The 14,717-nt window shown below is 33.1% G+C and overlaps 5 protein-coding genes and 1 long non-coding RNA gene across 6 annotated transcripts; all 6 read left to right on the top strand.

The window, feature by feature from the left end:
* Positions 1 to 34: 34 nt before the first annotated feature.
* LOC123012561 (flexible cuticle protein 12-like) lies at positions 35 to 532 on the top strand. Its single transcript, XM_044410572.1, has 2 exons — positions 35 to 191; positions 241 to 532. The coding sequence occupies exons 1-2, from the start codon at positions 67 to 69 to the stop codon at positions 431 to 433; spliced, it is 318 nt and encodes a 105-aa protein (XP_044266507.1). The 5' UTR covers positions 35 to 66; the 3' UTR covers positions 434 to 532.
* A 2,685-nt stretch (positions 533 to 3,217) lies between these two features.
* Positions 3,218 to 3,777, top strand: LOC123012560 (flexible cuticle protein 12-like). Its single transcript, XM_044410571.1, has 3 exons — positions 3,218 to 3,255; positions 3,308 to 3,426; positions 3,475 to 3,777. The coding sequence occupies exons 1-3, from the start codon at positions 3,247 to 3,249 to the stop codon at positions 3,662 to 3,664; spliced, it is 318 nt and encodes a 105-aa protein (XP_044266506.1). The 5' UTR covers positions 3,218 to 3,246; the 3' UTR covers positions 3,665 to 3,777.
* Positions 3,778 to 3,999: 222 nt separating this feature from the next.
* On the top strand, positions 4,000 to 4,300 carry LOC123013380. Its single transcript, XR_006413266.1, has 2 exons — positions 4,000 to 4,044; positions 4,099 to 4,300. It is a non-coding gene; the product is annotated as an uncharacterized LOC123013380 (long non-coding RNA).
* Positions 4,301 to 5,922: 1,622 nt separating this feature from the next.
* Positions 5,923 to 6,474, top strand: LOC123013166 (endocuticle structural glycoprotein SgAbd-5-like). Its single transcript, XM_044411550.1, has 2 exons — positions 5,923 to 6,155; positions 6,211 to 6,474. Exons 1-2 carry the CDS (start codon positions 6,031 to 6,033, stop codon positions 6,395 to 6,397), a joined length of 312 nt encoding a protein of 103 aa, XP_044267485.1. The 5' UTR covers positions 5,923 to 6,030; the 3' UTR covers positions 6,398 to 6,474.
* A 1,437-nt stretch (positions 6,475 to 7,911) lies between these two features.
* On the top strand, positions 7,912 to 8,373 carry LOC123013173 (endocuticle structural glycoprotein SgAbd-5-like). The gene is made up of 2 exons (XM_044411559.1): positions 7,912 to 8,071; positions 8,114 to 8,373. Exons 1-2 carry the CDS (start codon positions 7,947 to 7,949, stop codon positions 8,292 to 8,294), a joined length of 306 nt encoding a protein of 101 aa, XP_044267494.1. The 5' UTR covers positions 7,912 to 7,946; the 3' UTR covers positions 8,295 to 8,373.
* A 2,687-nt stretch (positions 8,374 to 11,060) lies between these two features.
* On the top strand, positions 11,061 to 13,718 carry LOC123013177 (protein lethal(3)malignant blood neoplasm 1). The gene is made up of 4 exons (XM_044411562.1): positions 11,061 to 11,172; positions 12,344 to 12,464; positions 12,521 to 12,652; positions 12,702 to 13,718. The coding sequence occupies exons 1-4, from the start codon at positions 11,155 to 11,157 to the stop codon at positions 13,685 to 13,687; spliced, it is 1,257 nt and encodes a 418-aa protein (XP_044267497.1). The 5' UTR covers positions 11,061 to 11,154; the 3' UTR covers positions 13,688 to 13,718.
* Positions 13,719 to 14,717: the final 999 nt, after the last annotated feature.

The following is a 14,717-nucleotide window of genomic DNA, read 5'->3' as shown; positions in this document are numbered from 1 at the left end:
ACAGGGATACTCTCATATAAAAGCGCAAACCTTCATCTCGTTCTCTATTGTGGTCACTAACTCATCATGAAATTGTTCCTCGTCTTACTTTTGGCAGCGTGTGCGTTCGCCGCCCCCCAGCGCGACTCCAAAGACGCCGTCATTACAAAGTACGAGAGCGACAACATCGGCATCGACGGATACAACTATTTGTAAGTATTTCCGGTCTTTGATATTGGAAATTTTGACACTTCCGTCCAGATACGAGACCAGCGATGGCACCTCAGCCCAAGAACAGGGCCAATTGCAAAACGCTGGCACCGAAAATGAGGCAATCGTCGTCAGGGGGCAGTTCTCCTTTGTGGGGTTGGACGGAGTGACCTACACGGTGACCTACATCGCTGACGAAAACGGATTCCAGCCCCAAGGGGCGCATCTCCCAAAAGCCCCATAGACTAGTTATTAGCCGGCCACTTGGAAGTTTTTATAAAAGTGAAAATTGGCCGCTTTTCTATTTATGTGTCAAAAATGTAAATAAACGATATTTTAATAACGACGAGTTTTATTACACCTAGGAATTGTGCAAGCTTTTATAATTTTATGCGATGACATTAGTAAGGGAAAGTTACATTCCTATTTTACCATATCGCACTGATAATTTCACTAGAATCCCAATTATGTAACAATTACAAAACTTTTTTTTTATTTGAGTCTCCTTGACAAGGTTTTTCAAAATTCTTAAACCGTGTGATTCACGACATGACATTTGTTTGCACTTTGTGGCCTGTTTTGAATTATTTCAACACGGGTGATACATCACTATGTCTCTATTATTAGATCTATCAAGATAAATTTTCTGAATCGTTGTGTATTGTGCAAGTTTGGAAAAAATATAACCTGCAATGATCATCTAACATTTCTTGAACATCGTGTCCTGGCGATGGATAATGATGGTAATTGTTGGGAGATAGGAACTTGAAAAGTTAATAATAAGGTAATAGAACTGTTTTACATAACTGGCGCCTAAAATTTTTTTATTAATTTTTTAATTTCCCATACACCAAACTGGGAAAAACGACCGATTTAATAGGACTTTCTCGCCGATTTTATGTAACATCCGTCACATTTACAACCAATAACAATAATTTTCAAAAATTAAAAATTAACAAAAATAAAAGTAAAATATTTTATAAAAACAGTCTTCGTTTGTTCCACCCAAAATTATGAATAAATTATTGCTGATAATAAAACTGACAGAAAGGATACTTTTTCTTTTTCATATACTAATTATACTTCACTATTACACAAAAACAGATTAATTCTAGTTTCTATTATTTAAGCAAGGAAAAAAGATAACAGATTAAGTTTAGGAGTTCAAAATTTACTAGAAACAACTTAAAATAGGTACTACTGTGCAAGTTATATGTAACACCAAGAATACATGATTATTTTTTCACTAAATTTTAATTTTAATTTAATGTTTAATTTCTTTTTTTTTCAAGTTACTAGTTTTTTTATTAATATGCTCTTTCTTGTATTAACTACCATAATCTATAATCGTGTTATACTCGTATGTTCTTCACTAACCTTCACTTCTTCACACTTTAAAGTCATTTTTTAATTGAATTTGGTCTTTTAGACTTATTAAAGTTTAAATATTGCAAAAAGTTTTAATTACTTATTAATCATGCAAAAAAACAACTTAATTAAAGCTTTTAGCTTTTTGGATACTTCTTTACCGAAAAGACTACTAAAACAATAAATCGAAACTCCTCTCAACACTAATTTGTTTTTCATCAATAATAATAATTGATTTTACATACTACTAAAATATGTAATGGAGTATAAAAGTTAAAGATGATAGTGATGAGAAAATTTAGTTTTTTTTTTAAATCGGCATTTCTTGTGGAGTTGTCAACTTGTTCCAAGGATAGTGTTATTTAATAATCATACTGAGTGTTAAGTTGTTACAAAAGAACAAAAAAAAACTTGTACTTTAAACTTCAACTTTTAATAAAGTCAATGATTTTGTCTCTTTCGCTAAGAAATTATTTTACCGAAAAAGATTAACCAATAACTTTTTTAAATTAACGTAAATTTTTCTTTAATTCTAGTGGATTTTTTTTCCTTAAGTATCTACTCCCATGTATGCAAAAATTCGAGTTTTGTAAAGTGTTTCTAAAAAATTGTTTTTTTTCTCACTGCTAGCATATTGGTAGACTGGAATTTTGAATTTTATTTAGATCCAAAGCTTTATTTCTTACAATCATGTTTATTTAATTTCCTAATTTTCTTAATTTGTTTACTGGTTTGAATAAAAATAAAGAGAAAACGCTTGAAACCAATTATTTCATTTTCAGGTTTTAAAATTTTGAAACTCAGTTTCAGTTTTTAGCTATGTGATATAAATCACCATGTATATAAAAATTAGAATTAGGGACTATCACAGCTGATTACCCCAGTCCGGCCGTATTTCCCAATTTAATAATTTTTTGATCACAGTGTATAGACTCAATTATGCATCACACGAAGCTACGACACGAGAACTATGAGCTAATAACATTATAAAAATGTTACCAGTTGAAGTTGATTTACCTTTACTCGTATTACACAAGCTTCCATGAATATTCAAACAGTAGGAGTCACAAACCCATCTCCCGACTTTCTTAAGAAGCTTTAAATTCGATTATTATTAGGTTATTAATAATTAATTAACAATTCAGAAATGACAATATGATATCATCTGATTTGTTACGTCAAAAACGTAATCCGCAAGATGAAAGTAAACCTCATCTCAAATGAATTTGTCGGTGTGACGCAAGTAATTCAACATAATTATCTGCAAATAGGAAATAAATGAATTTCACACGCAGATGAAGTGTTTGACTAATTTAATTAATCGCAATTCAAGGTGAACTTAACGTCTCAATTCCTATTTGCAAATTTTTCCCAATTCGAATCAATTTCTCCGCGAATTACATAAACCTCCAAAGGTTAATCCAACAATAAACCGCGCTTCTCCGCCAGACAATTTGCTAATTATTCAGTTTTGAATTCCTGGCAAGCCATGAGAATTCTACCGCAAATAGAGACATCCGCCCGAAAATCGTTGCATAAAAATCTCCAAACTAGTCCGTAAAGGTGAACTGGCCGTTTAAAATTCTGGGATGGTAAAATAATGTGAAGGATGACACCCGAAGAGGGGATTTTCGGCTAGATCTATATAAACACACTAATGCAACGTCCATCCCCAATTAAGTCATCGAGATGAAAGTGGTCAGTTTGTGCCCTTGTGTTGTAATACTGTGCTAACAATAAGTCTTTGCAGATCGCCATTTTTGCCGTCATCCTGGCCGTGGCTTTGGCCGCCCCGCAGGGCCGCGACGCCGACGCCCAAGTCGTACGCGCCGACATCGACAACATCGGAGTTGGCGGATACAGATACAGGTTATTACCATTATTATTGTTACCATCATTACCATTATTATTATTTAGTTACGAGACCAGCAACGGGCTGTCGTCCGACGAGCAGGGGGAAATCAAGAACGAGGGCCGCGAGGATGAGACTTTGGTGGTGAGGGGACAGTTTAGCTACGTGGGGCCCGATGGAGTCACCTACACTGTCACCTACATCGCCGACGAGAACGGTTTCCAGCCCCAGGGGGCCCACATCCCGCAAAACTAGGTCCGACTTCCCACCAACGATAGTTTAGGAATTTGTACAGCAACTATTTATAAGTACTGTTGACATTCAACTATATTTATAAAGAATTTTATAAATATACTATTGGTTATTTATCTTGTATTGTTTTATTGCGGACAACCTACTTGGGGCTTACGTCACACGGCCACTCTGGCCTTGGCCTTTTGCAGGGTGGATTTTTGTAACCTTTCACCTTGGGCAAGAGGACCCGATGTGATGGATTTACAAAGGTTAACTGGTCACTCGGTAGAGAAAAAATGTGATTAAAGGTGGGGGGAGTTTTCTGAAGAAGGATATTTGAAGATATAAATGCTTTGTCTTTGATGCTACAGTTAAGTGGCAAGTTGTCAACGATGAAAGCGGTTAGTGTACATACTACATTTTTTCGACTAACCAACTTTATTGTAATATTTCAGGTCGAGCTTTCATCAACATTCCAAAATGGATTAAAATGATTTGAAACTATGTTGATTGGGAACTATGGAAATGGACCTGGACCGGATTAGGACTTTTCGACTCTGATTTTAATTTGTATATTTTAGTACAGCAACTTCGTAGATTAATAGATATAAATGTAATTTGTAACACAAGAAATAAAGTTTCATTTTCGACAACATACTTTACTTGTTTCATTTCATGGTAAACTGATTTTAAGTTGTTTCCGGGCAAAATCCGGCAAAGTTATTAAAACTATTTGTATGAAAAGAACTTTTTGAGCGCTCGATATGATCTTATGTCGGATTGTTTAAAAAATCCTAATTTGTCATTTTTTCTCGAGCAAAACTATAGGTAAAACGACACAGAAAAATTATATTTACACAGAATCTAAATAATTTTTGTTTGCCGAACTTTTAATACGCCGTTTAGCTCTGTCGTTTTTTCTCTAAACGACATAAAGGAAAAGTTATTTCTTAAATTCTAATTTTTATTATATTCTTACGTGTTTACGTCTTTGAGTGTTTTATTTATTTTATTTAACGTTCTTATATTTTCCCTATTTAGTTTGAGTTTTTTATTTGCGTTACTGTAATGGTTCGTTTACAATACTTGTTCTAAAGTTCTTATATTCTTAGTACGATGTGTATTTTACGCTCTTCTAAAATCTTTTTTGATTAACTTACTTTTCAATCAAATGACGATTTACGTTTTTRATTTTTAAGTTTGCGTTTTTTTTTAATTAATTACTGTCTTTGCGTTTTAAAAGTACATATTTAAGTTACTTATTTATTTTTTGCTACATTTATTAACATTAACATGTTTTTTGCTTTTTTTTAAGTACTGTTAAAAATAGAAGAATTTAAGAACTCGAACCGATAAGGTTTTTCCATCTTTCTAGTCAAATACATTTTCCACTGAATTAACAAGCCCTAAGCAAGTGCCTTTACTTTCTTGTATTGGATATTTTCTAACAAAAATTTTGCAGAAGTAATATTTTACGTCTTGCTTAAAAGTGTTTGTAAGATCGATATTTTTTGAAAAATGTACAAAATTTGTAATTTTTAAATTCAACGAGTGGTCTAGATTTAACGTCTGTACGTCGCAATTTTTGCTGCCAAACTGTTAAAATTTTAATCAAACGATATCAAACTATGAGATATATTTGTTTTTGTGTATGAACTCATTTTTGGTGTCATCAGATTAAAACAAAAATTTTGTAAAGATGGAGAAAATCCAGAATTTAAGAATTAATTTTAGAATTACATCTTTAAAGATTTTTTTATTAAATTGTTCAAGTTTTTGGGATCTATCAAAATTTTTAACTTAGTATATGTGATCAGAAGTTGGAGAAATTTTGATAAAATTGTATACTATTGCAATTCTAAAAACTTTAATTATGGTTAATATTTTGTGGTGTTCCTGGTAAAAAATTACAAAAGGAATCTGGAAATCTATTTTTTGACAGTTCAAAATGGTCAAAAATTGGATTTAGACTCCAAATTCGTTTCATGCTTACTGTGCACTTGACATTATCCCATTTGTATTAATTCGTTTTTGTACCACTTTTTAATTATGATTAATTCCAAACAGCCACCAATTAATCACTCGATTCAACTCCTGGCTTTCGCAAGCCCATCAATTAAATTCGACAACAACAGCCATCTCAACTCTTGCTATTTACTCGTCAAAAAACCTCCGGTTATCAGTCGCCTCATTAATACCATCCATCCCATGACATAACGCGCATTCGCCACTAATTTCGCTGTTGCACAAAAACGCAACGAATCTTTAGAAATTAACAAAAGGTGAAATGTGAAGGATGCCTCTACTCCTCTAATAGTGGGGCTTTTTCGCAGCTTTTTATATAAACTATATAAATCACAGCCACTGTGCCCATATTAGTACAAACCATGAAAGTTATCGGTGTGATTGTCATCCTGGTCGCCGCCGCCAGCGCCGCCCCCCAGCAGGGCCGTGACGCCCAAATCCTGCGGTTCGAAAACGAAAACATTGGGATCGACGGATACAAATTCAGGTTTTTCTCATTATTTTTCAACAATTTTCCTCTCATCATTTTGTGTTTTGTCTAGCTACGAAACTAGCGACCCCATAACCAGACAAGAAACAGGCGAATTGACCAACGCTGGAAGCGAAAACGAAGCAATCATAGTTAAGGGAGAATACAGCTATGTGGGTCCTGATGGGAAGACCCATTCTGTCAGCTTCGTAGCTGACGAAAATGGATACAGACCCAGTGCCAAGACTGCCAGAAAGTAAAAGCTCAAAACGGATTTGGAATTGTGTTGAGTTGTTCAACATCTTGTAAAAAGTCTTAAATACATAACTGACCTATACTTTGGCTGTTTTATTGACACTTAACCCACATGAAGATGCTACCAGTGATGGGCTAAACGAGCAAAATGCCCGGAGCGGTGTTGCATGTGCATATAAATGTCATTGTGTTGCAATATTGTTTGAGGCAAAAAATCGATAATCCAAACAATTACACATCAAATCTTACCAGAGAGAGGTTAATGACACAGCTAATAATCTATCAATACATAAAAGTTTTAAAAACATTTGAATTTTCGTTGTTTTTCATAGAATTTACACACGTGCGTCATGAAAAAAAAAACGCTATATAATGGCGATAAAATTTACATTTAATTGGCTATCCTCTGGCTATGTAATTGCGGGGAGAGTAAACAAATTGAAAAACAATTTTTTGCCATTAGGAATAAATTATAATCAAGAAGAAAAAATATTTCAACATGTACCAAACATTCAAAATTGCAAAATTTACAATGTAAACGTAACTAGATCTTTTTACAATTAATACAAATAATAAAATAATTATAGTTTTTTCGTTATTTTTATATTAATATCACGGAGATTAAGAGCAACATAAAATTTCAGAAAAACATTTCTTTTCTAAAATCTTTCGTGATTTCGATATTTTAGAACAAGTAAAACTTTGATCTATCGGCGAAAAAACAATCAATAAAACAATGCAAAAAGGGCTAAAGTAAACAATAAAAATGTAGTTAAAAAACAAAACATGTGGAATGTTTTAAATTTTTGCGAGAGCTGCAGATACATACAAAATCTTTTTCCATTGAAATATGAATTTTAAATTTGGATTGCTTTAAGAAGTGGAGAAACAAAATATGATATGTACTTAATAAAAAATCTAAGGAATTTTTGACATAACAAGGGAATTTAAAAATAGCATCTTCTTCTTTCTTCAGAAGACAGAATAGATAGGCAGTTGCAAATTTTTATTGAGTAACACTATAGTTTCCCTTTATTTGTTTCCATTAAGAATTTTTTTAAACATGTTGAAAATTGAAACAGTGTGTTTTAAAAAATATTTGAATCATTGTCTAAATTTGGAAACTGAATAATTAAATGAATATTTTATGGCAAATTATAATTAATATTTAAAGACATTTTTATTTGACATTTTGCCATAAATAACCTTTCATTTCTAGATTCTGTTTATGTTTACCAATTACAGTTTTCGCCTTTTTTTGCTAAATTTTTTACTAATATAGATTTATTAAAATGCTATTGTCTACGTTTCAGATCATATGGAAGATTTATTCATTCATCTAAATTAAGAAACTTTGTTGTATTTTATATTTTATTATTTTATTGACACCTAGCAGAACCGGAAGAACCTACCGCAATTGCACAAAAAAGTGAATCTTCAAAAACAAAATTAACAAGTTCTAAAGGTAAAATGTGAAGGCTCCAAAAAGTGGGGATTTTGACTATTGGCCTATAAATACACTCGAGACCAAATCCCGAATTAAGTCTTGCAACCATGAAAGTCGTAATTGCTTTGTGTGCCTTGGCGGCTCTCGCCTCCGCCGCTCCCCAGCAAGGGGGCGAAGCCCAAATCCTGCGATTCGAAAATGAGAACATCGGCGTCGATGGATACAAATTCAAGTAAGTTTTCGATTTTTTCAATCCTGTTTTAATTTTGATTAGTTTTGAGACCAGTGATCCGATTTCGCGCTCCGAATCCGGGGAATTGAAAAACGCCGGAAGTGATCATGAAGCAGTGGTGGTTCATGGCGAGTACACCTACAAGGGCCCTGATGGCAAAACGCACACAGTGTCGTTCGTCGCTGATGAAAACGGATACCAGCCCCACACCCAGACTAGCTAAAACCTGCCTGTTTAGTGTAATATTGCAAATGCCATTATTTTTGTAAAAAATAATAAATAATAAAAATTTGATATTTGAAGTTGTTGGTATTCTTCAGTAGTGTTTTACTGGATGAGCACTTTTATCACTGACCTCGTAATAGTTTTGAAGAAGTCTTCGGATGAAACATAAACAAATAAATCACTCACAATTAGTGATTGCACAAAATCAGCCCACTTTTAGAATACATTTGCAATTTTTTTGAATTTTGACTCAAGAGGACGTCACCTTGATCTTGGTTCCACTCCATTTGATGTTTCTGTTGATGATGGTGTTTGGTAAAAGAAGGAATTACTCTGTTCAATGTCATGTTCATAAAAATTAAATGAAACGACTTAAAGAGTAGTCGTTAAGTCTTGACATTTTCGAAGTTCAAAAACGATGCAATTCTATAATTAATTATTTCAAATAACATTTAAACATACACTAATAACTTTTTTTATTTAGAGAAAGTACTAGAAGTAGATAATTACTCATACTTTGCCTTACTTATGTCCAAATGATTACGCAATTTTGCAAAAAGTAGCAAAATAAATCCAAGTTAATTTAAAACTAATTTTTAATAATTACATTTATTTTTAAAGAATTACAAAATTATCTTGTCCACTTCAAAAATACTAAAATATACTAACTTCTTTTATATCAATGGTAAAACGAATATTTAAACAAGCAATTAACACGATTAGTTTCACGATTTTTTTAATTTAAAATATAAACAAAAATTAATTTTACGTCAAATTAAAATTTTGAGTTACAAAAATTTCAAAGATGTGTTGTTGACAATATAAATAATTTTACTATAAATAAGATGATCTTGTTGACCTAGATTCATTCACTCAACCCATTTATGACGAAATCTGGTGCGAATTTTATGAATGAACTCGTACTCAATGACCATGTCCTTTGCATTTTTTAGATTAATTTCTTTCAAGCTAAAAAATTGTTATTAATGTATTAAAAACACGCAGATCAAAGTACTCGGTATTTCTCTGTATCAGCGGGAGGTATTTAATGTTTAATTAATTCAATAAAACTGGAAAATTTCTCAAGCTTTGCAATAATCTAATTAAAAAAATTTGAATCCGCAGCAGACGACCTTTATAGGTCGTGAACCGCGCTTTTTGCCTTAATTGAAGACATGGATAATAGGAGCAAAGCTGTTGGTATTTACCGATTTGCAGCAGCAAAATCACTAATGAATGAACTCATTTCGAAAATTATCTCTAATTGTAATAATTATCCGAAAAGTTGTCGACTTAAATGTCACGCGTGATTTTCCCACAACATTTTCTATATTTTCGTGAAATTTTCATGAAAACGAAAGTGAAGATGTTCCAAGGTAAATAGGATGTAACCTTGAAGCAACTTTCATCTTCGCGTCCTCGCTTATCTTCGGGTTCGGTGATATACATGAACTTTACTGTTATATTACATTAGCCAAGTGTAAAATTAACATTTTCTTGCATAACTCAATATTGTCTTTGGCAAGAAGGGGCCAACGAGGGCTAGAAAAAGTATTTGGTAATTTATGACACTTTTGCGGCAAATCGTGACGGCTGGAAACGCCCAATCGTGCCACGAAACGGCCACAAAAACGCTACACAACTTTCTCCAAAGGTTCCTGCTATTAATTTTGCTTTATTTACCCAGACATTGGGGCCTATGACCCACTTTGTTTATTATACCCAATCATTAGGTAAAACAATTCAATTCTTTGAAAAAAAATACTGGCATTACCATAAAACAGTAAACGTGGCTGTTAACTATATGCAAATTCTATTTAGGAGTACATAATTGGTTGCATACACCATGTTTTTGTTTTGGAATAAATTTGTTCGGGTTTAGATAAAGACTCCCGGCGCATCCACCATTTTTTTAATATTTAACAAAACTTGTTTCGTGTTTAAATATACACAAACTGCAAATATTAATTTCGACTTGCTTTTCCTAAAAATGACTCTTTTAGAGACAAAAATTAAAATGGTCATTTAAAGCAAATATTTTATTATAAATAAATAATAAAGGTAAGAATTTATTTAAGACGATAAGACGATGAAAATAATTCGTTAAGGTCATTAAATTTACATTAGAACGTGGACAAAAGTGTTTGAAACTTGGTTTACATACAATAGTGGTTTAACCGGAAGAAGGCGTTTTATGTGTTGCCTATACTTCCACCACTTTTACTTTCATTTTGTGATTGAAAAATTGCAATCCGACAGGTGCGTGTCAGCAAACAATACTTGCTAATGTACTCAGAGTTTAATTTAAAAGGCCACCGTTCTGTACCAAAACCGCATTTACATAATAATTTAGCAATCCCCGAAATTACCCAAATCACTCGAGGCTCTCCTAAAACCAACTTATTTATCTTTTTATCGATCATAAATATTTAAAAAACCTTGATTATTGTCACATACGATCATTTACAAGCTTCTGTTTCTGCGTAAAATTCAAATCGAGTAGTTCCGGAAGAATCTTGAAGAGTCTTCTGCAGAAAAAATAATTGATGATTGTGAATAAAGTCATGTCAGGGCCGAAATGTGGGTGGGTTTGAACTAACCGTAAGGTTATAATTTACGAGAAATTGGAGGAAATTGACTGGTACCCTTCGAAATTAATGAGAGTTTCTGTGTGCGTTGAAATTTACATAAAAGCTATTATTAACGCCTTTGAGATGATCCCTCGAGTGGCGGGGAGATTGGTAAAAGATATTAGAAGGATGCGGCAAGGTAGTATAATGGTTTTAGCGTCTGTTATGAATTACTGAGATTACTACGAGTTGTAAAAATTTTAATTAAAGTTGCAGTGGTGATACGAGATGAAGCTAGTTATTAAGGTAAGATGAGCTTTAATTGGATTGCCTTACACGGCTAATGGAGCGAAATTTAATTACTTAATTATTGGCTACAGACAATTACTTTGTATGTTAAGTAATGATCAACTAAAATAAGAAAAATTGTAACTTAATTTGAAATTTTATCGATTTATAAAATATTTTTCTCTTCTCAAATAATGAATAATGCCCAAAAGTATGTCATGTGCTAATTTAATTTTTTATCTAAGCAACAAAGTGATGAAACTTGTTAAAAAATGTTTGTATTTCTAATTATTATATACCAATACTTAACCTTCGATGACATCATACAAAAGGACAATTATTCTAAATATCATTGTATATGTACATTCAAACAGGACATTAAAGAATTTATTTTCATATTGACAAAAAACAATAATAAAAAATATTGTCGATAAATCCTCTTCTCCCCTATTGTGATAGTAAATAAGTGAACAGTTTCATAATATCAGCAAAGTAAAATTACTTGGTTTTATTAAGATGCCACTTTGAAATAGACTCAGGTTTATGTGTTTGTTTAAGATTTCGCTAACCTAAATCGGTTTTCTGTGTCTAGCCTTCATCAAATATTTTTTTAAACTTGCGAAATTGAAGAACAAACGTGATGTTTTTGATATTTATCAAATAAATACGTGATTAAGATAATGAAAATAGAAATAATATACCTATTCTTGTCAGTTTAAACAGTTTTTCTGAATGTTTAATGTACTTGAAACGATGAGTAAAAGTGAGAATGTGACAATGAATTAAATTTTACGATCATAGTGAAAACCATAAACACCTGTTTCGTGATTATTGTCTATTAATAAATTAATTATTCATGTTTTTATTGTTTTTTTTGTAGTAAATTGGGTCAATTATGACAAAACTTCTATTAAATCATCCCTTCATTACCATGTGATAATAAATCGCTTCATATAGCGCCTTTCTATCCGTTTCATTCAAGGGCACCATTATTACAAATAATCAATCCATTCTAATTATAAACAACCGATTTATCTTGCCGACAAGAAATTTTCTTTTTCCAAAAAGCAATGTTTTGGTTCCATAAATCATTTTTAATTAAATCTAATTTGAATTTTTCGATTAAAACCGTCCGAGGAGTCAATCTGTCCTTCACCTTTCTCAAATTCGATAAGTTTTCCTGTTTCAGGTTTTTAACTTTATAATTGTGACCTTTTGGGTCGTCTCGTGTCAAAAAACCGATGATGAAAGTAGGCCTTACGAATTCGGGTTTACCATCGACGGCCAGCAGCACCGACATGAAAAAAAAGGTGCGGAAAGAAGAAAAAAAAATAACTATAATAAATCATATTTATTATTTTTGTAGATGTTAATGGAATCATTCAAGGCGAATTTGGCTTTATCACTGCCGACGGTATTTATCACGTAACTGTGTACGCCACTGACGAAAATGGCAATTTCAGGATTTTGAGTATGAGAAATGTTCGGATTAGTGCCCGTAAGCAATTGTAAATCTCAAAAAATTAAAATTGACATAATGGTTTTAGCTCTGGATGGGTCACCGCTACCTCCGGGTGCCAAAATAGAAGGCAGTCCAGCCCTGGGAAACCAGAACCCACAACCACAACCCGGAACCCCGGTCCAGAACCAACCACAACCTATTCAGACCACCTCCCGGCCTAGAACAACCTACGTTTTCACAACGCAACCTACAATCAAGCCGGCATGTGGTGGCTGCGGTTATGTCACGACGCCTAAACCTAGACCTGGGGAGCTTTTCCCGTTCCAAACATCCGCGTTCCAGAAACCTATTCAAACTGTGAACGAGCCCAAGCCTGAATTAAATTCACCCAATCCGGGCACAAACTCCCCCAACCCAGGTTTAAACTCTCCAAACCAGGGTTCAAGCTACCCTAACTCTGGACTAAATTCACCCAATCCGGGCTCAAGTTACCCTAACTCTGGTTCAAATTCCCCAAACCGTGGTTCAAGTTACCCTAACTCTGGATTAAATGCACCCAATCCGGGCTCAAGTTACCCTAACCCTGGTTCAAATTCCCCAAATCCAGGCTCGAATTACCCCAACCCTGGGTTAGTTTCCCCCGGATTTAATGAAATCGATCGGAAGCCGCGGAAACCACTTTCCCAAGTGACAGTTTCCGACGGTGCTATACACGTGCCCGGAAATCCGGACATTCCAGTCCGTGATAAGTTTCCGGGGATGGTTGATGGTTTACCCGCCGGAGTTACAGAGAAAGATATTACCGATTTGTTGTATAAATTTAATTATACTGTTGGTTTCCACGGGCATTACGAGAAAGGTTTGAAAAATGGTGCTAAGATCGGTGGTTATTTTGTTACCGGAAGAGATGGAATTAGCAGAATTGTCACGTACGTCGCTGATGAGAATGGATTTAGACCGAAAGTGAAGTTTGTTAGATTGGATTTGAATTCCGATGAGGTGCCGAAAGAAGGAACGGAGAAAACTTTCGGATTAAAGAACTTTGAGTTTGTTTGGTATCCGATTAGTTAAACTGTATTGTTAATTATTTAAATAAATTAATTTCTTAACAAAAAAAATGGACTTTTGATCTCAAACAGGCAAATTAATAAAAATTGAAAAATGTGCTTACAAAAATTCCTAAATACCCAATTTGTTACACAATCGTTTTCAATCTTTTTCAGTAAAAACATAATACATACATCTCATACTAGAAAATTATTGCAGCAAAAATTTGTTAGAGAACAAAATTTGTTTTGATATTTATTGTTGGCAAATTTAATTGACCACCATTGAAATTTCGGTAATTATAAGAAGTGTAAGTATGATTAAATGACAAAAAAAGTAGTGTACTAAAGAGCTGTAAAGAATCTGAAAACGAATCTAACTATTTTCTAAAATTTTGATAATTCATTTGGTTTAAAAAAATAGAATGTGTGGGTAATAATCTAATGCACAGACCACCAATGAGAATTCTCATTGAGAATTCTCATTGGTGGTCTGTGATCTAATGTTTACATTGTGTAATTTGGGTTGCCTACCAGAAAAGTAAAAAACAAGTCAATACAAAATATTAAAATCAAATAACTTAGGTTCTAAAAACTTGCTAAAATGAATCAAAATTCTCACACTAAAACATTGTAGAACAAATAGATTTTGTGCTATCGCCCGATAGACAATAAATTTTGGCATATTTGCAACTAACTGCGTTAATTTTTTTTTATTCTTCGACTCTGTCAAAATTTATGGTTTTTCTCCCGTGTAAGAAAGTTTTGACAATTGTTTGGCATTTCTCAATACAAAAGGTCAAATTATTTTTAACAGATTTAAAGCACGTTTAAGCCTTGTTGAGTCTAATTCGAAGAATAAAATGTTGTATTCAACTCGTTTGAGTGTAAATCGGACGCTTTATTCCACCTCGTGGATGGTAAACCACTCGTTACACTCGTGGTTTAAAAATCCACTCGGTCAAATAAACCGTCCGATTTACACTCACACTCGTCGAATAAATAACTATTAATACTTACTACAGTCAAATTCAAAAAAGTGCATTTCAAATGAC

The sequence above is a fragment of the Tribolium madens genome, unplaced genomic scaffold, assembly GCF_015345945.1.
Source record: "Tribolium madens isolate multiple individuals breed KSU strain unplaced genomic scaffold, Tmad_KSU_1.1 Scaffold_96;HRSCAF=242;Tcas5.2_LG5, whole genome shotgun sequence".
In the NCBI taxonomy this organism is placed as follows: domain Eukaryota; kingdom Metazoa; phylum Arthropoda; class Insecta; order Coleoptera; family Tenebrionidae; genus Tribolium; species Tribolium madens.
Note: the sequence above shows the minus strand (reverse complement) of the source record. Positions and strands in the feature narration are given on the sequence as shown.